Source organism: Crocuta crocuta, unplaced genomic scaffold, assembly GCF_008692635.1.
Source record: "Crocuta crocuta isolate KB4526 unplaced genomic scaffold, BGI_CrCroc_1.0 scaffold92, whole genome shotgun sequence".
Lineage (NCBI taxonomy): Eukaryota > Metazoa > Chordata > Mammalia > Carnivora > Hyaenidae > Crocuta > Crocuta crocuta.
Genome location: NW_027528804.1, coordinates 407,980 through 433,584, shown reverse-complemented (window position 1 = coordinate 433,584; position 25,605 = coordinate 407,980). Strand labels below are relative to the sequence as shown.

General features: G+C 39.7%; 1 protein-coding gene across 1 annotated transcript; it reads right to left on the bottom strand.

Annotated features, from left to right (window-relative positions):
• Window positions 1–466: 466 nt before the first annotated feature.
• On the bottom strand, window positions 467–24,653 carry LOC144224621 (uncharacterized). The gene is made up of 5 exons (XM_077755701.1): window positions 24,450–24,653; window positions 6,129–6,270; window positions 5,937–5,982; window positions 2,166–2,252; window positions 467–921 (listed from the first exon to the last, which is right to left on the bottom strand). The coding sequence occupies exons 1-5, from the start codon at window positions 24,570–24,572 to the stop codon at window positions 789–791; spliced, it is 531 nt and encodes a 176-aa protein (XP_077611827.1). The 5' UTR covers window positions 24,573–24,653; the 3' UTR covers window positions 467–788.
• Window positions 24,654–25,605: the final 952 nt, after the last annotated feature.

Genomic DNA, 25,605 nt, shown 5'->3' with positions numbered 1-25,605 from the left:
CTTTTCTCTTTTGTCGGCAATATTCATAGTCTTTTTATCCTCCCCCACATAAAGGACTTTTTATACAAAGTAATACAAAAAGCAAATATAATAAAACACCATAGAAACCTAATACCACAGAAAATGGAAGTGTAGAGCCATGAAAACAAGTTTATTTTAAGCAGAACACCAGATGTCATAGATTAGGTTAATGATGAGTTGAGCTCCTGCAGTGATCTGTGGGTGCCAGTAACACATCCACAAAGCCAAATCCCTGGTGACAGGTTTCTTCCTTCTTTCCCTCCCACCACTTCATATAACGCTCCCTGACTTGAGATTAAACTGAGGTGAGCAGCGATGAAATCCAAATAAAATACTCTTCCATCCAGAAAAGGTCACACCCGATCCCAGGAAAATATAAGCAACACCTTGCTGAAAGAACTTTTTTAAAATTTTTGAACATTTATTTATTTTCAAGAGACAGAGACAGAGCATGAGTGACAGAGGAGCAAAGAGAGGAGACACAGAATCTGAAGCAGGCTCCAGGCTCTGAGCCATCAGCACAGAGCCTGATGCAGGGCTCGAACCCACGGAACCATGAGGTCATGACCTGAGCCGAAGTCGGATACTTAACAGTCAGAGCCACCCAGGCCCCCCCCCCAAAAGGATTTAAGCTATTTGGTAACGCAGCAGCAGAGAAAACTATAACTAAAAGCCACTTGCACTGGTGGTTCCACAGAGCGCTGCAAGGTCACAGTGAGCAAGGGAGAGTGAAGCATCCCATCCAGGCTGCGCCTGCAGCACACAGGCTACGGTTTGTAGAAAACCCTCATGTTTTTAGTCAGCAAGAGCTTGCCTCTAGTCCAGATAACATTTTCCAGAAGTTCCTGGGCTTCTTGGACCCCCTGTCTCGCAGCAACGTTCAGGAGTACCTCTACATCCCTAGAGGAGAGAGTTATTTAGTAAAAAGAAAAAGGAAAGCTTCTAACTTTAAGAAAAAGTAAACCAAAAGCACCTAAACGTCCTAAACGTTTAGGCAAACGGCCAGGTTAACACCTGCTGGGACTCATTCTAAGGCACTGAGGGAAACACGTGCCATTTCATCTGGGTTTTATCTTGAGTGTCTTCAGGATAAAATCAAAGCCACCCAAAGAAATTGTCTCACAACATCAGAGCCCAGCTGGATTCTTTTGCCCTATTTTGAAGAGATTTTCTAGTCAACACTCTTAGGTAATGTCTGAGACCCCTCTCTTTTCAGCAAATTCTATATTTTGGTTTGGAAGTGGTAATTAGAGAGAGGCCCCATTCACATGCCTGCCCATCAGCTGTGAAACTACCAGCAGTCAGTCATAACAAGAACATACGGACTATCTCATTCTGACTGGGCTGCTTCAAAATGGTCATTTCAAAATGTTATTACCAAGTAATACATGCAACCGATATCCCTGAGTAGTTTATCAATTCCCAAGGCTCACCCTACCCATCCGTGGGACCCCTTCTTTCTGGACCTTGCCCATACATCAGTCTGAGATAGTTTAAGGGATAAAGCTTGAAGGAGGGGGTTGTACACATTACTTGGTAATGCAATACATGTCAGTTACATTACTAAAAAAAAAAAAAAAAAGCTGAAACTTTAATGGTTTATTTTTGGTGCCCTATCAAAATGTCTTTGCCCCAAAATAGCTGCATACGGTCACAGACTATGAACTATTCAAAATCATAAAGAACTCCAGAGAAAATAGTCATACTTCTCTGGATGACTATGAATAACAAGAAGAGGGTTAGTACAATAGACACAAGAAGAATTTATGCCCAGATAGAGCTAGCTACCTTATATTCTTACACGTTCCATTCTGTTTAAAAGAAAATGCAACAAGGCCATAAATGTGGTTCATCCAGGGTATGGGAGACTGTAAGGACCATGAAAGAATCTGGCATTTCATCCCAGGCTCATCGAATGCCTTAACAGTATAATCGAGGAAATCTGTGCGCATATATGAATCTTGGATTCCTTTGCTTTGTGACTTTTATCATAACACATAGCAAAGCAAGCACATAGAAAGGCAAGAGTAGGAAGTGAACTATATATAAAAAGCTTTTGTCTGTCAATTGCAGGTAATATATGGGGGCTGGTGTAGAAGGAATGACACCTCAGCTAGAAGGGAATAGACAGCCAATTTCATTACCCTACTTCCATGGACCCAGTCACGTTTTTCAGTTTTCCTACTGCAAGGTTAAAGGAAGCACAGGGATGGTCCTGCTTGGAGGCTTCTCTAAAAAAAAAGGAAAAGAAAAGCAGACTGGTGATATGGGCTGGAAAAGTAACAGGAAGTGAGTATGCAACAACAACAACAAAAAACAAAACAGAAAAACAGTCCCTTGAAAAAGCATCTGCTTAATAAAACCAAGGCAGTGCCAATACCAATATGTAATCGTTGCTGGGAGCCAGCACTTCCAACTTATCATAGGTATAGACAAATGTTAATAAGTCTCTTTCATGTAAAAATGTCTCTTATTTGAAACATCTACAGTACTTTAAAAAAAACTAATATATGAATATTTAAATCACTTATTCATCAGCTTTTTCAAAGATCAAAATAATTGTGCTCTTCTCTCCAAAATATGCAGGAAATCAAAATACAGGAAAAAACCATCTGGGAATGTTAGGAATTCAGTAAAATGTAAGCTAATCCTTAAGCACGATTTCTAATTGCTATAATATAAATGCAGTATATGCCAGTACTTTCCAATAGAACTTTCATCAAAGATAGAAATGTTCTATATCTGCTCTGTCCAATACAGTAGCTACTAGTCATGTGTGGCTATTAAACACTTGAAATGTACACAGTGCAACTGAAGAACTGAATTTTTAATTTTAATTCATTTAAAATAAAATGGCCACATGTAGGTGATGGCCATCATATTGGACAATACAGATTATATAATGATTGCCTTCTTCTTATCTAGCAGTTTTATTTTTTCAAATTATTATGATGGGGAGGAAGGTGTCAGAAATACAACACAAGGAAATGTATGAAAGCTTGCTATTTTTAATGCATAAAAATTTTGGAAAATGAGTAGGAAAATAAATCCAAAGAAAAAATGGGCAGACAACGTGAAAAGGCAATTTGCAGGAAAAGAAATAAAAATTACAACAAAAATTTTTTTTAATGGTCACTTTCACAATTGATAAAAAATAAAAAAATTTAAGTGAGGGGCACCTGGGTGGCTCAGTTGGTTAAGCGTCTGACTTTGGCTCAGGTCATGATATCACAGTCTGTGGAGTTGAGCCCCACATCGGGCTCTGTTCTGACAGCTCAGAGCCTGGAGCCTGCTTCAGATTCTGTGTCTCCCTCTCTCTCTGACCCTCCCCTGCTCACACTGTCTCTCCCTCTCTCTCAGAAATAAATAAAACATTGAACAGTTAAAAAAATTTAAATGAGACATCTATGGAGTTATTCAAGTTGGCAAAGATTAACAAATGATCAAAAACAATATTGATAAGTCTATGAGTATATACTAGAGTGGATTTGAACAATCTTTCAGAATAGTTTTACAATATGTATCAAAAGCTTTAGGAATGATTCTTGTCTGACCTGATAATTCTATTTTTAGTGATCATTGGGTTTTTTTGGTAAGAAAATCAGATGTGCAAAAAGGTATATATGAATGGCTCTTTCCAATGACAGTCTGTGATAGTAAGAAACTAGGAAAAGGGCTAACCATAAAATAGTGAAATCTTCAAGTAAAGCAAGGACTATTATAAATATACTAATTGAAAAAAGTCTAGAAGAATACACATCAAAATGTTTAAAGTAGTTTTTACTGTGCTATACAGGATATAGGTGATTTTTGTTTTTTCAATGTTTTTCTCATTAGACATAAATTGTTTTTGTAAGTCATAAACTACTAATTCTGTTTTAAAAGCATGAGTCGAAATGTTGCTTTTGTAAAGCTTTCCTCACCCCATTCCTGACAGAGGAAGTTGTCACCGAAAGATGGAAAAGTTTTTCAAACTGGCCATAACTGTATGGTCCCATGTAAGAAAGGACCTGGCTTCCAAAGTGTTGTTTAGGGCGACGTAAATGCACTTACTAGTCGCCCCCAGAAACTTGTTACAGTGACGTTTCTGCTTCAGAAGGGCTGGGTTAGGGCTTCAGATGCTGCATTTATAACAAGTGCCCACCGGGTGTGGTCCACGCTCCCAGTAGCAGGGGCTTCAGCCTCCTCTAGTCAGGCACCAACCACATTTAGCTGCTCTAGAGCCATGTCATTCCCTTCCTGACTCTCCAAGTTATTTGGCAGGTGAACTTCATCAGAATACCCATTTTAAACTTTGTGGTGACGCAGGTTACTGAAAGGGTTTCCCATGCTGGTTCGTGTTTATTCTATAACCACTGTAGACTTCTAGGGTAGTGGCTTGGTCCATTTACATTCATTTAAAGTCACTCGGGGCTTTTTCTGCTCACTTAGGTCAATCTGGAGCTAACCCCCAGTACGTTTCAAAGCTCCCCAGGGGACGGATTCTACTACATAGCCAAGTTGGTCAACCACTATTCTAGAGAGAAGAAAGGCTACTTCTCAGAAGACTGAGCTCATCAGTTCATGGGTAATGACAAAGTCATAAATGTGTTCACTTTTCTCTAAGATAACTGAACATTTCCCAGATCGTGAGAGCCTGCACACCAGCATTATCCAATAGAAATATAATGCAAGCCGTGCACAATTTGGAATTTCCTGGTGGCCATATTAAGTTTTAAAAGAAATAGGTAAAGTTAATTTAAATAATATATTTTATTTAATCCTGTCACCTTATCATTCAACATATAATCAATATAAAGAATTATTAATGAGATAATTTATAGTCCTTTCTTCACATTAAATCTTGGAAATCCAGTGTGTGTTTTACATCTCTGTTCAAACTAGCCATATTTCGTGCTCACTAATCTTTGAAATTCCACTTTCAAATAAATTGAGACTCCATGCATTCAGAGTCAGGTCTCTATATTAAGTGACTCTGGCTTTGTTCCTAACTTGTCCTTATTGTTTACCATAGTCTCCATGTAAAATGGAGTCTCTAACATCTCAGAGCCTATTTATTTCCATTTTTTAACCTCTAGAGTGTGAGGTGGGGTGTTCATGTGTATGTTTCCAAAGTTGTTCTTGTTTCCTCAAACTGGAAATATAATAATATCGGATATTTTTCCTTGAGGACTCATCAGGCCAAGACTACACAATCAGAATCAAGAAAGCTGCTTGTGAAAAATTTTGAACACTGAATACAAACCAGTTGAATAAAATTTAGACCAAAAAGGTGGACTTAACAAGAAGTAGTATGTATCTCTACTTTTAAATTTCAAATTAATGTGTCTTTTATGGTCAAGAGCTCAAAATTTTAACAAGCAAGATAATGCTAACATGAAGCACTGTTGATAAAATTATTGATGTTCTGAATCTTGACCTTGAATGTTACATATGCTCCAGTTTAGCTCTTTTAAAGTTAACCTATCATTTGCTTACATTTTGAAGACTGTTTTTATTTATTCCTCAGAGATAGAGACAGCGTGAGTAGGAAAGGGGCAGAGAGAGAGGGAGACGTAGAATCTGAAGCAGGCTCCTGGCTCTGTGCTGTCAGGACAGAGCCCGACTTAGGGCTCAAACCCACGAACCACGAGATCATGACCGGAGCTGAAGTCAGACGCTCAACCCACTGAGCCACCCAGGTGCCCCAGGAAGACTGTTTTAAATGCATCAGCCACCATCACCTCCACCATTACTCTTGCTTCACTGCCAAGTGGAAAAAGTAGAGAAGGTGCTGAGACTTTAATATTAAGAGAGTTAATATCTCTATCTTATTTATGTTCTAGGGAAAAGGCACCAAAATCATAAAGTTTTATATTTTAGCACTTCTTGAAATAACTTGCAGTTTTGTTGTTGGTAGATGTCATCTTTCTTACCTAAACCAATGCATTGCCATCTCTTCATCCTTCACCACACCAGCTCCTGGGTATAAAACCAAAAGACATTAGAAGAAAAAAAAGGGACTCAGTTAACTGCTTGATGCTAAAATCCTCTATTAACATATAGATACAGAAATGCCCCCCAGCCAGTCCCCAGTAAAATGAGCACCAGAGGAACAAAGAAGTTACCTTTCAGGTATCTCTGGCCAACAATAAGCTGGGCACTGGGATACCCTAAGCACGCATAGAGATGTGCCACATGGAAATGGAAGCTCTGGGAATACAGCCACATATAAAGCAAAGAGATCATGGTTCCCATTATGACCAGGATCTGCGAAAAGGGAAAAAAAAAAAAAAAAAAAGGAGAAAAAAAAGAATAATGTGAGGATCTAGTATCTAGTTCAGATATGGTTCAGATGTGGAAACAATGAGTATATTCCATAAGAAAGGCATTTCAGAGGGCTCCTCATTGGCTTAGTTGCTTAAGCATCCGACTTTGGCTCAGGTCATGATCTCACAGCTGGAGAGTTGGAGCCCCGTGTCAGGCTCCGTGCTGACAGCTCGGAGCCTGGAGGCTGCTCTGGATTCTGTGTTTCCCTTGCTCTCTGCTCCTCTCCCACTCTCACTCTGTCTCTCTCTCTCTCTCTCTCAAAATAAATAAGCATTAAAAAAATGTTTAAAAAAGAAGAAAGGCATTTCAGGATGAGAGGCATATGATTTAAAGATGAGGTGTGTCCTTAATAGTCTCTGTTGGGAAAAGAAATATTTACTATCACTAGTGTTTTAACTTGTTTTTAGTCATTCTGACAGTACATTCCTTGGGTGATGCACGATAACTAGACTGGGTAATTAACTAGGATTGGATGCTGACCAATGGGATCTTGGCCGTTTATTAAAGGAGGAAAAATGGAGACAGAAGCAAAAAAGGATGAGAAAAAAAATAATTAATGTGTTTGTTCTTTGGGCAGAAACATGGTAGGGGGCTAAGATGGGGAGGGAGGTTCCTGTCCTGCTCTACCACAGTCTGGGGAAGCCATAGCCTTGCTTTGTTCGTCTCATAGCATCAGCTGCTTCTACAGAAATAGAAGACCTTCAGACCACACTTTCAACTTCCTCCCTGAAAAGATCCAGGTGAGTCAGTGGCATCCAGGAGGCAAAGAAAGTTGACAATTCAGTTTGTTAGGGCTGCCATTAACAAAGTACGACGGAGTGGGTGGCTCACACAACAGAAATTTCTTTCTTCATGATCTGGAGTGAGATGATGGAGATCAAGCTGTCAGCAGGGTTGCTTTCTTTAGATGACTGTCTTCTTCCTGTATCTTCACATCATCTTCTCTCTGTACGTTTCTGTGGCCAAATTTCCTACTCTTCAAAGGATGCTGCTCATGTTGGATTAGGGTCCACTCTAATGACCTTATTTTAAGTAAATTACCACTGTAAAGAGCCTATGTCAAATAGAGTCACATTCTGAGGTGCTGGGGGTTAGGACTTTAACATATGAATTTGGGGTGGGGAGATACAATTCAGCCCTTACCAGTAGCCTAAGCCAACAGTATGAGGATCCTTCCTAAAAGAACCAGTGGACTGGCAGGAACTTTGGACTCACCCTTCTCTACTCACTTCCCTTCAAGAAGTCCTTCTAAGTGAGGTCCTTTCCCGTCATGAGAAGCTGGTACCTCAGACATGGATTCATGCCCAAAACAGGTTTATATTGTCCAATAACCAAATCAGCATGGCCAGAGACAGAGCAAATGCCATTTGAGATGCCACTTCATGCAGGCGTCAGTGGCTGATGGGAACCTGGGGAAGCCTAGAAGTACAGCAAGACCACAAACTGCTCCCCAGATAGCTCAGGGGCCCCGGATCCATTCCCCAGTGGTACTCAGCTGGCTTGTAAGGAGGAGCTCATACTCTGAAGAAAATGCAATGGGATTGACATCTTCGCTTGGGGTGGGCGGTGGGGGGTGGGGGGTGACTCTACTTCTAGGAGAAGATAAGAATTCAGCTTCTAACCTAAAAACCTAGTTTTCATTTGCTGTCATGAAAGGTAAAAATCTAGTACTGATTCCTATACCAAGAGCTGAACTTGAACATAGACTATTTTAACTCAAGGCTTTTAGCTAAACAAATCAATCAGGAATTGAAAACTCAGAGAATAACAGAGGGATTTTGCAGACTTTAATTTAGAATTATTATTATAAGTGCAAAACAAGGATCACTAAATATCTTTTTAATTTTTTTCTTTTTTTTTGAGAGACAGAGAGAGACAGAGCGCAAGCAAGGGAAGGGCAGAGAGAGAGGAGACACAGAATCTGAAGCAGGCTCCAGGCCCTGAGCTGTAAGCATAGAGCCTGATGTGGTTCTCAAACCCACCAACTGTGAGATCATAACCTGAGCTGAAGTCAGATGCCTAACTGACTAAGCCACCCAGAAACGCCTCACTAAATATTTTTAATGGTCATATTGAAGATACAAGAGAGAAGAAAATGATAACCTTACCATAATCCAATATGGACACAATTATAAATTATAACTCTTTATTTTATATTATAAATACGTTGCTCATAAGTTATGTGTTACTGTAAATAATTTCCATAACAAAATTTCAAATTTGATGATATATTTCTCTTCTTATTAGGGAATTGTTGGTTATCCACAACAATGAATGGCAAAGTCTATGTCAATCTGTGTGTGTGTGTGTGTGTGTGTGTGTGTGTGTGTGTGTGTGTGACAGTAGTGGTGTTCTTTGTTGTTGGAGATGCATTTGTCTTTTCTGGGCGTGTTGGGGAAGGTATATTTTAATTTTTTATCCTCTTATCAGGACATCCAAGGTCATCTCTATTGATTCTGCTTCATGAACAGGTGGTTTGTCACATACTTTTATACGTTAACAATGTTTCACAGCAGATGAATATTTTAAAAACTCTTCAAATACTTTTTGAAATTATTTTATTTATTCAGTATTTGTCTTGAAGGTGTCTGACACTATTTTAATCACTGTGGATAAAATAATAAAACAAGCAAAATTCACTGCCCTTTGGTAGCTTACCTTATAATTGGGGTAGAAAAATGAGGAAACAGATAATAAATGAAACAAACAAGTAAAACATATGATATATTGAATAGTAATAAATGCCATAAAGAACAGGAGAATAGAGAATAATTTGGAGTAAGGTTTACAATTTTTAAAAAAATTTTTAATGTTTTTATTTATTTGTGAGAGAGAGACAGCCAGCGTGAGCAGGGGACAGTCAGAGAGAGAGGGAGACACAGAATCTGAAGCAGGCTCCAGGCTCTGGGCTAGCTGTCAGCACAGAGCCTGATGCAAAGCTCAAATCCACAAACTGTGAGATCATGACCTGAGCCAAAGTCGGTCACTTAACCGACTGAGCCACCCAGGTGCCCCAAGGATTACAAATTTTAAAAGGATGAGAGCACCAGCTCTTGATCTCAGGGTTGTGAGTTTGAGTCCCATGCTGGGTGTAGAGATTACTTTAAAAACATTAATTAAATTAAAAAATTGAAAATAAATGGACAGAGCACCTGGGTGTCTCAGATGGTTGAGCATCTGAATCTTTTTTTTAAAATTTCTACTTTTTTAAGTTTATTTATTTATTTTGAGAGAGACAGAGATAGCACAAGTGAGGAAGGGGAAGAGGGAGAGAAACAGAGAGATAGAGAGGAAGACAGAGAATCCCAAGCAGGCTCCACACTGTCAGAGCAGAGCCCGATGTGGGACTTGAACCCATGAAACTGTGAGATTAGGAGCTGAGCCAAAACCACAAGTTGGATGCCTAACAGACTGAGCCACCCAGGCGACCCAGCATCTGACACTGGATTTCCACTCAGGTCATGATCCCAGGGTCTTGGGATCAAGCCCTGGGTTGAACTCCATGATGAGAATGAAGCCTGCTTAAGATTCTCTCTCTCTTTTTCTCTCTCTCCCTCTACCCCTCTCCCCTGCTTGCACTCATTCTCTCTCTTTCTAAAAAAAGTAAAAATAAAAAAATATATATATATGGGATGTATATGGGATATATATAAGGAATATATATATACATATACATATACATATATATATATACACACACACACACATATATAAAGGCTTATCTCAAAAAGACATGTGGTTGTGGGTTTTTCTAATGGAGTAAAACCCAAAGAATTTCAGAGCACCTGGGTGGTTCAGTAGGTTAAGCATCTGACAGCACATATATATATACACACACACACACACACACACACACACACACACACATATATAAATATATATGAGCTTACAACTTATGCTCTCACAGCTTCATGGGTTCAAGGCCCCATCGGGTTCTGCTCTGGCACTGTGAAGAGCCTACTTGGGATTCTCTCCCCCTCTCTCTGCCCCTCCCCCACTTGCACTGTCTCTGTCTCTCACAAAATAAAAAAACTTAAAACAACAACAAAAAGTTTCACAGGAAACCCAGAAAGATTTGAGAGAATTATATAAGCAAAACACTCCCAGCCTTAACTCAAAGGGACAGATAGTACAAAATGAAAACAGGTCATTGGACTCCAGAATTTCTACTTGCAGAAAGTGGACTAAGAAAAGTACTCGGCTGCAAACACATGCTACCTTTTATGAAGAAAAGAAGGATAGAACAGAGAGTGGAGCAAACAGCTCAGAGGGTGGAACCAAAAGCCAAGGAGAATTATTCCCAGAACTTGAGACCCAATCAAGGAACTTTGAATCCTTGCCTGGCTGGATTTCAAAATTGCTAGGAATTGAACACTCCTCTGTGACTGCCATTTTCTCCTAATTGAACTGATATGCCTAGGGCAGTTTCCTTAAGCCTGTCTCACCACTGTATGTTGGGTATATGGAGTCAGATAACTTGTCCCTTTAGTCTCTCAGGCCACAGATAGAAAAAAAACTGTATTCAAAGAGTTTAGATGCTGAGATTCTAAATGTTCAGGTAATGCTATATTTGGATGAGAATTTGGGGGACTCTGGGAGAGGGCAAGGAATAAATTTTGCCTAGAAGTGGAAGATGAATCATTAGAGCTAGTGAACAGTATGTGATGGACAGACTCTAAAATGGCTTCCAATGTTCACTGCCTACTGGCGTTTACACCTTATGGAAGCCCTTCCCCTGAATACCGGCTGCATCTAGTGACTCACTTCTGCCCAATAGAATACAAGAGTAATAGGGTGTCACCGGCTATGTCATTTGTAGGACCCACTACAAAATGACCCTGTAGAACCCTCGATTCAAGAGTTACTAGGAATATTCAGAAACCAGAGCATTAAGCCAAGTGTAGGCTTTTTTTAAGCACAGGGCTCTGTGCAAATGAATAAATCACAGAACTATGAAGCCAGCCTCAGATATCACCTCTGTGCCTCTGTGACTAGATTATAAAAAGACTGTGACAGAGCACCTCAGTGGCTCAGCTGGTTGAGTGTCTGACTTCAGCTAAGGTCCTGATCTCATGGTTTGTGAGTTCAAGCCCTGCATCAGGCTCTGCTGTCAGCTCACAGCCTGCTTCAGATTCTCTGTCCCCCTCTTTTTCTTCCCCTCCCTTGCTGGTGCTCTCTCTTTCTAAAAAGAAAAAAAAAAAAAAGACTGTGACACTGTGACATTTGTCCTTCCCTCTCTCTCTCTACCAAGACCTCAAAATGTGACCCTATTTCTTATTTGGAAATAGGGTCTTTGCAGATATAATGAGTTAGGATGACATTATACTGAGGGGGGGGCTAAATCTAATGAGTGGTGGACTTAAAAAAAGCCCATGTGAACACTCAGAGACATATAGGGTAAAGCCCCATGTGACAATGGAGACAGAGATTGTAGTGATGTATCTGCAAACCAGGGAACCCCAAATTACCAGACCCACCGGAAGCGAAGAGAAAGATGTGGAACAGATTCTCTCTCAGAGCTTCCAGAAAGACCCAAACCTGCCAACAACTGGGTTTTGGATTTTTGGCCTCCTAAACTGTGAGAGAATAAATTTCTGTTGTTTTCACCCAGTTTACAGAACTTTGTTATGGAAGCTATGGTAGCCCTAGGAAATAAGTATACCCTTCAGAGCAAAGCCTACACAGGCTTGCTGTCTATTATAAAAGATTTGAATTCCCAAACATCAGAGGTCCTGTGCTGTAATTCAACCCACTGCATGTGCAGGCATCACTTGACACTCTTGGCATCACCCTGGGGGCATTGGGCTCAGAGAACTGTCACAAATGCTGATGCTCTGGCTACTGTTATTGCTGTAATAAACCATCCTTTGTCTCTGAGCCAGTGGTCTCTCGTCTCCCACCGGCATCCCTGAAACTGTGGCAGGTGATTCGTTAGCTTCCGTGCAGGTAAAAATCTCAGACTCTTCATCTTTCGTGACAGGGCTGACAGACCTGGCTGACGAATCAGATATGAAGAGTTAGACAAAGCGAAGAAACAAAGATAACCTCAAGCCTCAAGACCTGAACAATAGGATGAATAGCAGTTCTGTTTCCTGAGATGGGGCAGACTGTGGCAGAAAAAGGGATTTCATTCTTTGCGTTCTGTGCCTTCATTATACCCTGAACTTACTGAAAATTTCACATAGTTAAATCAGTATCAGCAGCTCACTTAATTGTTCTAACACTCTGCTTAGATTTTTCTATTTTTGTCTTCCAAACATCATGAGATATGTCTGCTAAAATTCAAAAACAACATATCTACATCATAGCTATTAATATCTATATCACAGCTATTGATTCCATTTAAAAAGACAATGAGGTTTGTTTGTAATTTTGTTTAGAAGCATTGTTGGCTCATAAGGATCATTACTTCCTTTTCCTGAGCATTTACAACCCATGTCTGTAGCCGCTCTTTCTGACTCTGATCATAAAATATCATATCAATAAGATAGAAATTCCCTTAAAGTTGCTGGGTGAGTGGCTATGGCTTTTTCTTACCTTCGCCAACTGTGTTAGTTGCCAATGAGTTGTGGTAGTTTGAGATCCAGTAAGGATAGATGATGTTATATTCAAAAATTGGTAAGAGCTCTGTGAATTATCAAATATCCTGTTGAGGAATGCCTGGATGGCCCAGCCAGTTAAGTGTCTGACTCTTGATTTCAGCTCAGGTCATGGTCTTATGGTTTGCGAATTTCAGCCCCAAGTCAGGCTCTGTAATATGAGTGCAGAGAGCCTGCTTGGGATTCTCTCTTTCTCTCTCTGTCTCTGCCCCTCCCCTGCTCTCACTCTCTTTCTTACTCTCTCTTACTCTCTCTCTCTCTCTCAAAATAAATAAACTTTACAAAAATGTATCTTGTTGGGATTTTCCCTTGATTTCTCATCTTTCCTTCTCTTCTCATCTTTTTTTCCCTTCCATTTTTTCCCACCATGTCAGTGAATCCAGGTCGAAGCAACACCAGTGTGGTAAGGAGGTGGTGTGCAGAGGAGGCTACTGAGTGGTTGGAAAAATTATTACGATGAGAAAACACGTTAATTGTTAAGCATATAAGGAAATATATTGAAGTGAATAAAACTATATTTCTCAGTATCTGAGAAGGAGCTTACAACATTTAAAGAATCTGCAAGAACCCCAAGGCATAGGATGAAAATAAAATGATTTCACCATGAAATCAAGTTTAAAACTCACACACGGATAGTTATAATTGGATATGTGTGTATACATCCATGCATGCATATATATATTTATATATATATATATAATACACATAGATTTCTAGCTTTCTTCACTAAAAAGGCCTAGATACAATAACACTTCAGTAACAGTGATAACACTGAACACCCAGGCTTTGATTTCTAAATATTACTCTCCACCAAAAGTAACCAAAGCTCCTTCAAGAAATGGCTATTCCAGGGCTAGAAGATGGAATGAACAAAATATGCCTGGAGCATCCTGTTATCCCTGAAAGTCATGTTCAGTGAATGGTGGGGACATGTCAAAAGGATTCAGAAGCCAGCCTGAAGGAGCTCCCACAGGCCAAATCTGAGGCAGTTTCTGCATCAAAATAACTAATGAGATTATCAGATGATAAACCACTAAATAAAATTGGAATCCATGAGTCTATCCTCAAACAAACAAACAAAAAGAGGGAGAAGGGAAAGTTCTTCCTTACAGCGGGATGGCAATTGCTAAATGTAAAATGAATGATGCAAATAAGGAATCACCTTTGGCAGCCTTTGGTATGATGGTTAATTCAGATGGGAGTTATCAGTGGATACTAAGGCTAATGTAGAAAACTTGATGCAGAACAAGATATTAGAGCAAAACCTTAGAAGCCCTGCCTCCAAATGTTAATTGATAATTAAAGGAGAATTGAGGACCTTACAGTGAAAAGCTGGTAGACACAAATGGGAGGAAAAAAACTATTGGGACAGTTGGCAAAATGTGAATGAAGTCGGTAGATTCCATGGTAGTGCTCTGTCAATGCTGATTTTTTTACTTTTTCTTTTCTTTCTCTCTTTTTTTTATTTAGAGAGAGAGAGAGAGAGCAAGGGAAGGGCAGAGAGAGAGGGAGAGAGAGAGAATCCTAAGCAGGCCCCTCCCAGTCAGCATGGAGCCCGATGCAGGACTTGAACCCACACACCGAGAGATCATGACCTGAACCAAATCCAAGAGCTGGACACCGAACCGACTGAGCCACCCAGGTGCTCCAATGTTGATTTTCTTATTGATCACAGTGTCTGTTGATATATATTCCAATTTGGGGGTATAACTGGAGCATGTAGAGGATGATGGGCATCATGCTGAGGGGGGAGAGAAAGGAAAGAGAGAACAAATGTGGTGAAATTGCTAGTTGGCTACCCACACAGATGATGAAGATGGAAGAGTTGTTGGTCTATTCTGCTCACACTAATGTAGATATGAAACTAGTTCAAAAAATTTTTTCAACATAAAAGCAATATCCTATATATGTACAAACATNTAGTTAATAATCCCACCAGTGACCTTTTACTGTTTCTAGGTATATAATTCATTTGGACCAAAAAATATATATAGGTTAACCTAAGAGAGCAAATAGGCCACTTCCCACAATCTACATACCCAAATGGCAAACCTGATAAAGAAATAAAAATCCAATTAGAGTCTCTGGGTGGCTTAGTTGGCTTAACGTCCAACTTTGGCTCAGGTCATGATCTCACGGTTCATGAGTTTGAGCCTGTGTCAGGCTCTGTGCTGACAGCTCAGAGCCTGGAGACCCTTTTGGATTCTGTGTCTCCCTCTTTCTCTGCCCCTCCCCCATGCATGCTCTATCTTTGTCTCTCAAAAATAGATATTAAAAATATTTTTTAAAAAAGAAAGAAAAATCCAATGGTTATGTTTTGTCACTGTCATTTGTAATTTTATACCATCAGCTCAAAGGAGTGAATCTATGCCATCTCTAAAATAAATGTATTACTGTTTTTATTGTCTTTTCTAATCTTAAAAAGCCTCCATTTTCTTCTCATAAGCACATAAATGTTACTTACTTATATTCCCCCTTTATTGTTTGAGCCTTGGGTTTTTACACATCTTTCTTTTATTAGGTTCATTGGCAAATGCCCTATGTAAATATTAATCTTTTGAGAGAATGATTTATCTTTGTCCTCTTTGAATCATTTTTTCAATTGCAAAAAAGAGGCAAGCACTATGCTAGATATTCCAGAATAAACAAAAACAGATCGAAACAAAAACAACAATGAAAACATATATAACTTTTGGTATGAGAGAGAAATAGTTTATTATTTTTTTAATGTTTACTTATTTTTTGAGAGAGAACAAGCTGGTGAGGGGCAGAGAGAGAGAGAGAGAGAGGGAGAGACAAATCCCAAGCAGTCTCAAAGCTGTCAGCTCAGAGAGCCTGATGCAGGGCTCGAATTCACAAACTGTGAGATCATGACCTGAGCCAAAACCAATCATTGGACACTTAATGAGCTGAGCCACCCAGGTGCCCTGGGAGAGAGACACTTTAAACAAATAATAAAATACGCAAGGAAAAGTACAACTGAGGTTAGTACTAGAATGAATAGGGAGTTTCATTTCTTCATTTTTTTCTATCGAACAGCAAGAGTTTTGGTAAGATGATGCTGGAGAGGGAGACGGAGGACATATTGTGAAAAGCTTTGCTCAATGGCCGTGGAAAGGATTTTTGTCTTCATGGTAAGAGCAATAAGAAAACTCTAGGGTGTTAACGTGCATGTGGTACAGGGAGATGATGACTTGGAGGGGAACATAATCACTTCTGAGTTTCAACAATATCACTGCACCATGGAGCTACAGCTGCCAAGGTGAAGTACACAAGATGTTCCACGGGGGAGCAAGGAAAACATTTCAACTTGTATTCATTTATTATATTCAAAACTTAAGCTCTCCTAATAGTCCAGGGATTCACTTAGTGTATATGCCTGGTGACCATAGGTCACTTAGGGTATTAGAGGTGATCTGAGGAAGTATGACTGTCCCATGGTGTCTGTCCATGACGTGCACTTATTGGCTACGTTTTTACCTCGTGTGTGTCAGGTTAAGTGTATTTACGGACAAAATGCTAGTTTAACTAAAATAATCTTCATAAAGTGGACACCATCTTAAAAAGATTCCTGTCAAAAATAAAACATGGAATGAAGTACATACTAGTGTTGTAAGTCTCAGTGATCAAGAGACGTCATGGGCATCTGCCTTGCAGGACTCCAGTCAATGGGAGAAGAGGGCCAGGCTTGGATGTGTTGAGGAGGGAGGGCTCATGATTTTTGTTTGGACTGCATTTGGCTCAAAGATGGGCTGCCAAGTAGACTGTTGGATTGGGTGTTGAGAATTTTACAAATGTGTAGACTAAACATTGGAGCCACCTGAACCGAGCTGGTAATTTCAGTTATGCAGACTTCATGACGCATTCACTTTAAACAGCAAACTTTCAGTTTTTGAAAGCTTCATATCTTTTGTGATCTGTCTTCCTCTATTGTCAACAATTAGAATTCTATATATATTCTCCTGTTTTTAAAGTTATGTGTTCTAAAGTGAAGAGCAAATGTTTCCTATCTGGGTTCTTAGAAGAGAAGTTCACAGTATCTTTTTTCATGAAAAAATATATCCACCACTTTTTATAGGAGTTGTTTAAAAGAGCTATTTGAAATCAGCTGTTTCATTTTTTAAAGCATATGATTTTCAAACATACAAAAAATAAATTAGATTATCCATGCACCAGCCATATATGGTTGGTTTCTATTTTGCCATATTTGCTCCAGGTTCTTTTTTTAAGGACTGCAACATTGTAAGAATAGTAACACCCCCTCTCACCTGTTACCTGCTCTTGTTACCTGTAACCACCAAGCCTGTGTTCAGGTTGCAAACATTCTAATGTTTTTAGGCAAGAATGGACTTAAGTTGGATATATCAACAGGGACAAATCTTAAAAATAAACGCTAAGGAGGATAAAAGGAAGTCTCAATCTATTTCAGTGAAGATAATTTTTTTTTAACGTTCATTTATTTTTGAGAAACAGAGACAGAGCAGGAGCTGGGGAGGGGCAGAGAGAGAGAGAGAGAGAGGGAGACACAGAATCTGAAGCAGGCTCCAGGCTCTGAACTGTCAGCACAGAGACCAATGCAGGGCTTGAACCCACGGTCTGCGAGATCATGACCTGAGCGGAAGTCGGACGCTTAACAGACTGAGCCACCCAGACGCCCCATTATTTAACTACAATAGTATTGCTAAAGCTAAAACATCAAATTGCTTTACTCTTGGTTGGAATTTTTTTTTAGATGGTATAGTGTTTATATCAACAGTGATCAAGAGCCAGAGATTATTTTTAAATTACAGTTTGTTTGGGAGAAATCTGTTAAAACACAAAATGCTTTAAGGAGGAAACTGGTTTTAAATGGATCCTTAAGTGATGACAATATTGGCATCAAGATTTCAGTCCCCGACTCTGGACAATTCTGTAAGTTTGAGGATGTAATTTGTGCTAAACTCCCGGTCACAAAGACAAACGTGTGACCCAGACCTTGCTCTAAAGCATTTCAAAGTTGTGGAGCAAAGATATAAGCAAATTGCGAAACAGCATGATAAGCACCTTAATAAAAGACACAAAATGTATGAAATTCCAAGCAGGAAAAGATGATGTCTAATTCTGCCTCGTGGATTTCTTGCAAAGCCTCTGCCACTGATGCAACCAACATAGTTTGGCCTAGAGAACAGTAAACGCTGTTCAGCTTGTCCAAAATTAAATTCCCTATTTTCTCCCTCACAACTGATCCCCTTCTCATTTCCTCTACATTCATTCAGTTACTAGTTCCTCCTATCAGATTCCTGATATCTCTTAATCTTGATGTTAAATTACAAGATAAAGAAGACCTACAACTTCTCCAATTAAGTGTGTGTCTCCTACATCATCCTACATATTTATTCTTCTTGAGAGTGCTTAGCCAGTAGTAGTGGCAGAAATTCTGCAAATACTTCCTAAATGACAGACTTGGTCTTCACGTTGAAAGAGGAAGCTCCCAGCAGTGCCTGTAATCCATGTGGGTGCTCTTGTGTTAGAAAATACAGGTCCTGGGCCACTGGGTGGCTGAGTTGGTTATGCGTCCAACTCTTGGTTTTCCTCAGATCATGATCTCATGGTTCATGAGTTCAAGTCCCTCGTGACAGTGAGAAACTTGCTTGAGATTCTCTCTCTCCTTCTCTCTCTGCCCCTCCCTCACTCTTACTCACTCTTTCACTCTCAAAATAAATAAATAAACTTTCAAAAAACATTACTGGTCCTGGTTAACATGGGGGGTAGATAAGAAAACCTGGGAAAATGTACTAGGAATGTTGAAAACTACTGTTAGCTAAAAAAGAACTATGATATTTAGTTATAAGAACATTAATTCTTTTTTTTTGAGTTTATTTATTTATTTTGAAAAAGAGCGAGTGAGTGTGGGGCAGAGAGAGTGGAGAGAGAGAATCCCAAGCAGGCTCTCCACGGTCAGCACAGAGCTAGATGTGAGGCTGGAACTCATGAATCTAACAGAACTGTGAGATCATGACCTGAGCCAAATCAACAGTTGGACACTCAACCGACTGAGCCACCCAGGTGCCCTGAGCATTAATTCTTAAATGTCCCTCAAATCATAATTATGTGGACAGAAGCCTACAAAAATTAAGTCCAAACTAGAATTAAATTAGACTTTTCTTCTCTTACCTATAAAGTAAAAAGAAAATTCTAATGACTGTAGTGCTTTTTAAATCAGGTCAGTAGTAAAAAGGACACGTTTGTATTCTGTTTGTTGTGCGTTTTATGGCGACGAGAATGCCAATGATATTTAATAGCAGTTTTTTATTTTTAAAGTTTTTGTTTATTTTTGATAAAGAGATAGAGAGAGAGCAGAGGAAGGGTAGAGAGAGCAGGAGATAGAATCCCAAGCAGGCTCTGCGCCATCAGCACAGAGCCAGATGTGGGGCTTGAACCCATGAACCATGAGATCATGACCTGAGCCGAAACCAGGAGTCAGATGCTTAACTAACTGAACCACCAGCTGCCACAAGGCCAGTTTAATCTTAGGAACAAAGTAGAGATTCCACACAAGTGATTGATTTTGTTTTTCTTTCTCTTCCTTGAGAATTGAAATAACCTCTCTATTCTAAACTTTGTGAATGCCTTTCTAGACTATTTAATAGTTATTTAGTCAGGCAGCCTCACAGAAATTTTCATGTGAGATCATTTCAGATTTGAATTAAAAAAGGATAATCCTAGGGGCACCTGGGTGGCTCAGTCGGTTGAGGTCCGACTTGGCTCAGGTCATGATCTCGCCACTCGTGGGTTTGAGCCCCACATTGGGCTCTCTGCTGACAGCCCAGAGCCTGGAACCTGATTTGGATTCTGTGTCTCCCTCTCTCTCTGCCTCTCCCCCACTCACACTCTGTCTCTCTCTCTCAAAAATGAATAAATGGTAAAAAAAAAAAAAAAAAAGCTTAAATAAAAAGGATAATCCTATACCAATTGTCTACTTAGTAACAGGCTTTTTATGATCTGGTTAGCCACTAGTTCTTAGGGAGTAGTTAGTTCTCTGCAAAACTTTAGCTTCTTTATGATTGTCAGACTGTTCTTACATATGGTGCAATAAACATATATTTATGTGTGGTCTCTCCTAAAACCTCACTAAATTGGCAGGAAACCAGAAAGAGAGAGAGAGAGAGAGAACAAGAAGACAAAAAGATAAAAGAGAATTAGGGCACCCTTCCAGGAAGTCTAACTTCCAAATAATAAGAAGCCCATGAAGAAATCAGAATAAATGAAAAGGAGAAAATTATCAAAAAAATGATTCAAGAAAATCTTCAGACTAAAAGGTCACAACATGATTAAGAAGGTATATGACACAATGATGGAAATAAAAACATATAAACACTGAGAGACTTCACAACATTGGCTATAGAAGATAAGAATTTAATAGCTTCCAGGGGGGATGGGGAAATGAAAAGAAAAGGAAAAAAAAATCATAAATTAAGAAGCATGAATTAGAATATACCAGACGTCTCAGTATCAAACTCTATTACCTGGAACACAGTAGAACAAATCTGAATAATAAAGTATTTCAAATCTAGAATTCTACACCCAGTCTAACTGTAAAATAAATATAGTGATAGAATTAGAACACTTTCATTTGCAGATATGCAAAGGTCTCCAGGTTTGAGCGCTCCACCAGAACAGGAAAGTGAGCCAGGAAGAAGGGAGGGTCAGGGATCCAAGAATGAGGAATCAAAAACAGAAGGAAGGCAAAGGGAAATTCCAGAATGACATGATGGGAAATCCCAGGAAGGCAGCTGGGAAGCAGGGGGCAAGGATGAAGAACCCAGATTGGAGCAGCAGCGCGGAAGGTGTGTCTTCAAGAAAATGGGGAAACGGAGAGCTTACCCAAAGTGCTAGAATATATTAAGAGGAGGTCAATACTTTGTGAAGAAACACAGAAGGAATTAGATCTGGGCACATGGAAAACTAACCAAAAAAGAAAAAGGAATTATAACTACCTAGTAAACAAAAGTTATAGAAGAAAGTAATTATAATTATGATACTGATGAGGTTCAAAACAGGATACCCCAAAATATGGCACACTGGCATATTGAATGTTTTAAGCTGACGGAGTTTGAGTAAACAGCACAAGCAGGAAGATTTCTCTGATCTTCTCCCCTCCTTCTCCCCAGAAGCAGTTCATAAGACCCTCATTAGCGAGATACCCTCACTCTGCCCACAGGAAAGGGCCATCCTTATCTCTGAGACCCAGAATCCAAATGGAGAGGCTTGCTGAGTTTGTCCCAGGTGGCTACCCTTAGCTCACAGTTGTTGTTTTTTTTTTTAGTGTTTATTTTTAAGAGAGACAGAGTACAAGTGGGGGAGGGGCATAGACAAGGAGACACAGAATCCAAAGCAGGCTCCAGGCTCTGACCCGTCAGCACAGAGCTGAACATGGGGCTCGAACCCACAAACTGTGAGATCATGACCTGAGCCAAAGTCAGACACTTAACCGACTGAGCCACCCAGGCGCCCCTCATAGTTTTTGTCCTGTTTGTCCATGACGTCCCACTACTTCGTCAAACCCTGCACAGCAACACTCAAATTCAGTAATTTCTTCAGGTCTTCGTTTCCTTATGAAAGTTCATGTGTCACATAAAACTTTTATATTAAGTACATGTGTATGCTTTTCTCTTGTCTTTGTTAGCTTAACTTTTCAGACTCAACCAAGGACCCTAAGAAGGCCAAGGAAAACTTTTTCTTCCCCTACATTATATTACCATTTGAATGGTCATAATAATGAAAACTGGATATTGATTTAGCCAAAAATGAAGCTGTAGCGATACTAGAAAGAGGAGAGGATAATTCTGTGTTCGAGGGGCGAGAGAGAGCAAGGGTTAGAAACGGGGAAGTGATCAATAGTACACAAATTGAACAAAACAGCATTAAATAAATGTTATTTAGAAATATGGCAGTGAACACTAAAGAAAAGGTCTAAAAGTTGAAAGTCATTTTCTCTGAGGAAGAGTAATCAGGAGAAGAAAGGAGGTGAAGAGTGCTATTTTTAAATTACGAACCTTATGAAATACTAGACTTTTTAAACTATGTCTGCATATGGCTTTCAAGATTAAAATTTAGTTTAGAGGCGCATCTGGGTGGTTCAGTTGGTTAAGTGACCAACTCTTGATCACATAAGATCACTTAAGTAAATAAACTTTAAAAAATTAGTTTAAAAAGTAGGAAAAAAATATGACTGCTTATCATCAGACGTCCAAATGTAATTTATAAATAAAGACAAATAACATCTTTTAGATGAATGACCTAAGAAAATAAATATTGAACAGGTATAGACCCTTGTGACTTCCTGCTGAGGGCATAGTAATTTATAGATAGCACTACTATTAGAATCCTTCCCAAAATATGGCATTCCTATAGAACCCCATCACTGGATAACTGTTCTGCCAAAACTCAACAGAGCTGCTAGCGGCAGAGTCCTATTTTTTTTTTAAGTTTATTTATTTATTTTGAGAGACAAAGAGTGTGGAGGAACGGCAGAGAGAGGGAGAGAGAATCCCAAGCCGACTTCGTACTGTTAACGCAGAGCACAATGAGGGGCTCAAACTCACGAACTGCGAGATTATGACCTGAGTGAAAGTCAAGAGTCCCGTGCTCAACTGACTGAACCACCCAGGTGCTCATTTGCACCCAGAGTCTTATTTGCACCCAGTGGTTCACCTCTCCGGCTGCTAAATGGACCAATTTAGGTGTGAATAGGGAATAAAAACAGTGATGTCATTATTCATTGTCACAATTGTTCCCATTTTATCTCACAATTACAGCAGAGAGAACTAACACAGCGCCGGCATTTAGTTAACTCTACTATACATGCCAAAAACAAAACAAATGTTGGCATTATAGAGCCAAAGTGGGTATTTTAGGTATTTTGATGGGGACTTTCTGCTGTACTGTCCTGGTAAGTCTTCAATGGTTGCAAATTATAAATATTTTGGAGAAACTATCGATTTTAAAGCACTTGGAACCCTGAAGATCTATTGCTGAATTATTATTAATTGGCATTTTCTATGGACAAAATTGCCATATAAATTTATCAGCACTCCACACAAGAGGAAGATGTGCAACTTCTCCCAGTTTTTTTTTTTAATCAATGTATTTTCATGTGGCTGGTGATAATTCACCCAAAGTAGATAGGAAACCCTAGATATAACAACAAAAAGACAAAGAGCGACATGTCTCCTTTCACAGTCCAAGGCCCTCATATCATTCAACCTATATAAATAAATTATGTTCATTTTACATTTTTATTTGGACTCGGCTGTATTTAGGCGGCAATGAACTAATGAAACAGGTGCATTAAGTAAGGGAGGACAGCCTCCTAGGAGGTGGCTGTTTCTCTTGTCCCTAGAGAAAAGATCTCCCTCCTAAAGCAGAAGGACCATTCCTGGTAATCTTCATGTTAATTTCCTTCTCTAAGGCATTAGTGTTGCTTGTTAGCACAGCGGTTACAATAGTTTCTGTTCAAGAATACCCTGTAAAACTGATCTCTACATTAATATATCCCTAACTTTTTTCCTTAGGAGTGCATCATGACTTCTTCCTAGCTTCCTTTGGTTTCTGGTGTATGTGTGTGTGTGTGTGTGTGTGTGTGTGTAGCTGGGAGCTGAATTTCTTGCTCCCTGAAAGTTCTTCTCCCCTCCAGTCTTTGGAGTGTGATGTCTGTTATTCTTTTTTTTTTTTNAAATGCAGATAGATGCAGCTGAAAGGAGTAATACAAATCAAGGCTGGCATCCTTAAAGGGCCCAAAGTTGTATTTCTAGCTGCAATATCTAAAATAAGAATGAATTGGCACTTTTTCATCTCCTGATTTGCCATCACAAAATTGCTGACATATCCACATCCACCACCTCTGTAGCCCTCATCCCCCTTATTTACCTGTGTTTTAAATAATCCACTCTTTAATAACTTACGGAAAGAGCATGTTAAAATATGAGGGAGCTGAAAATACTGATAGCAAACAAATCTGGTAGCAGATTTTTAATCTTCCCCCACGGACTTTCTATTTTTTTTTTTTAATGCTCTAAATCTTTAGTATGAAGCTAATTTTCAAATGATGGACACCTTAACTGAAACTGATGTGAGTCATCCAATTTTCCAGCAAAATTGGTAAAATTAAGCCATGTTTATACAATTCCTAGTGGCTGGCTGGCTGAAAGAGGGAGAAAGAGAAAGAAAGAAAGAAAGAAGGAANGGTTCAAATAATTACTCTTGCTATATTTTAATGAGTTTTTTTCTCTTGCGACTTGTTTGTTTCTAAATGAATTAATGGGTTAATTCAGGAAGCCCAGACTTGTGTGTAATCTTGAATAAATCTTTCTTCAATATTTTTTCCAGGAAAACTGACACACTTCATCTATAAACTCTGAACTCGGGGGCACTGTGGGAAAACACCGCATGGTTCTTGTCGTACGTGACAAGGACTTACAATTGATAACATCCTGTCCATTTTCCCAGTTGTGTCTTGTGTCGTGGAATGTGAGCACCTACCTCCCATCTATCCCATGAAGGCAGGGGAAGTGGCTTGGACTTCCGGGGCGGATTTGCTTCCAAGGCAGATGTGCCACTTGCCTGGGATCTTCTTTTCTGCTTCTGCGGCATCCGGGGCTTCATCTTGTTCTTCCCAGGTTGGCTTCTCTGCTGGCCCCTGCTCGCTGGAAGGGTAGAGGCCTTGCGGGTGCTGTGTTTGGCCCAGCGCAGACTCTCCAGGGGGCCTTTGGTCTTCCCTTCCCCTCTCAACTTTTATCCCCCTCATCCTCCCTCCAGGAGCAGGCTGTTCACCAGGAGCTGCTTTTCCTCTTCTGATTTATGCCTGAGGTAAAGCAGCTGCGTTTTAAAGATAAGAACCAGAGAACAGAGATATCAAGCGCCCATAAAGAATAACATAGGAAAAGACAGAAAGGCCCCATCTCTAAAAATAGCTTTGTCATTTGCTCTCTTTATGCCGAGCATCCAGATTTATTTCCCCTGTCCCTCTCTTTGTACAGACCAAGTCCGCCAAACTACCTCACCTGAAGGAAAGCAACGCGGTACAGAGGAAATCCTTGACTCCAGGCTATTTTTACCAAAGCAGTAGAATAGAACGGTGGTGAATTTGAATCTTCTTTATTTTTAGTAACTGTTACAATTCTAGTTTAATAAAAAGGCAGTAGTTTTTGGAGGAAAAGAAAGTATAGGACAAAAAGATGACTCAGAAGAAAATGGAAACAAAGCAAAACGGGAAGAAAAGTGAGGTAAGCCAGAAACCAGGAAGCAAATGAAATATATCGATTATACTGATCCAGTTAGTTCATACATCAGGCCCCACAAAATGAAGGCCACCCCAGCGGCTGGGCCCACAACACAAATCTAAACTTAAGCGAGCCTGCACTTACAGAAAACACCTCACTGTCAAGGAAATCTAGCACACACCAGTCACACCCTCCAATCTCTCTTTATCTTACCCTGGGAGACAGGACCTGTTAGCCTTACAAGGAAATCCTGACCTCCTAGCCGATCAAGTCCTGTTTAGTCCTGTGTCTACGTTGCTGCTTCTTTTCTTTACTTTTCTCTTCTTTTCTTTTCTCTTCTCTCCTTTCTTTCCTTCCTTCCATCCTTCCTTCCTTTCTTCCTTTCTCTTTTATTTCTCTCTACAGATGTAGCTTTA

Coding starts and splice junctions, on each gene's coding strand:
- LOC144224621 (XM_077755701.1), bottom strand. CDS start 24,572: ATGAAGCCCCGGATGCCGCAGAAGCAGAAAAGAAGATCCCAGGCAAGT. Junction 6,271..24,449: donor CTTCATGGGATAGATGGGAG/GTAGGTGCTCAC, acceptor CCCTTTTCGCAG/ATCCTGGTCATAATGGGAAC. Junction 5,983..6,128: donor TGGCCAGAGATACCTGAAAG/GTAACTTCTTTG, acceptor TTTTATACCCAG/GAGCTGGTGTGGTGAAGGAT.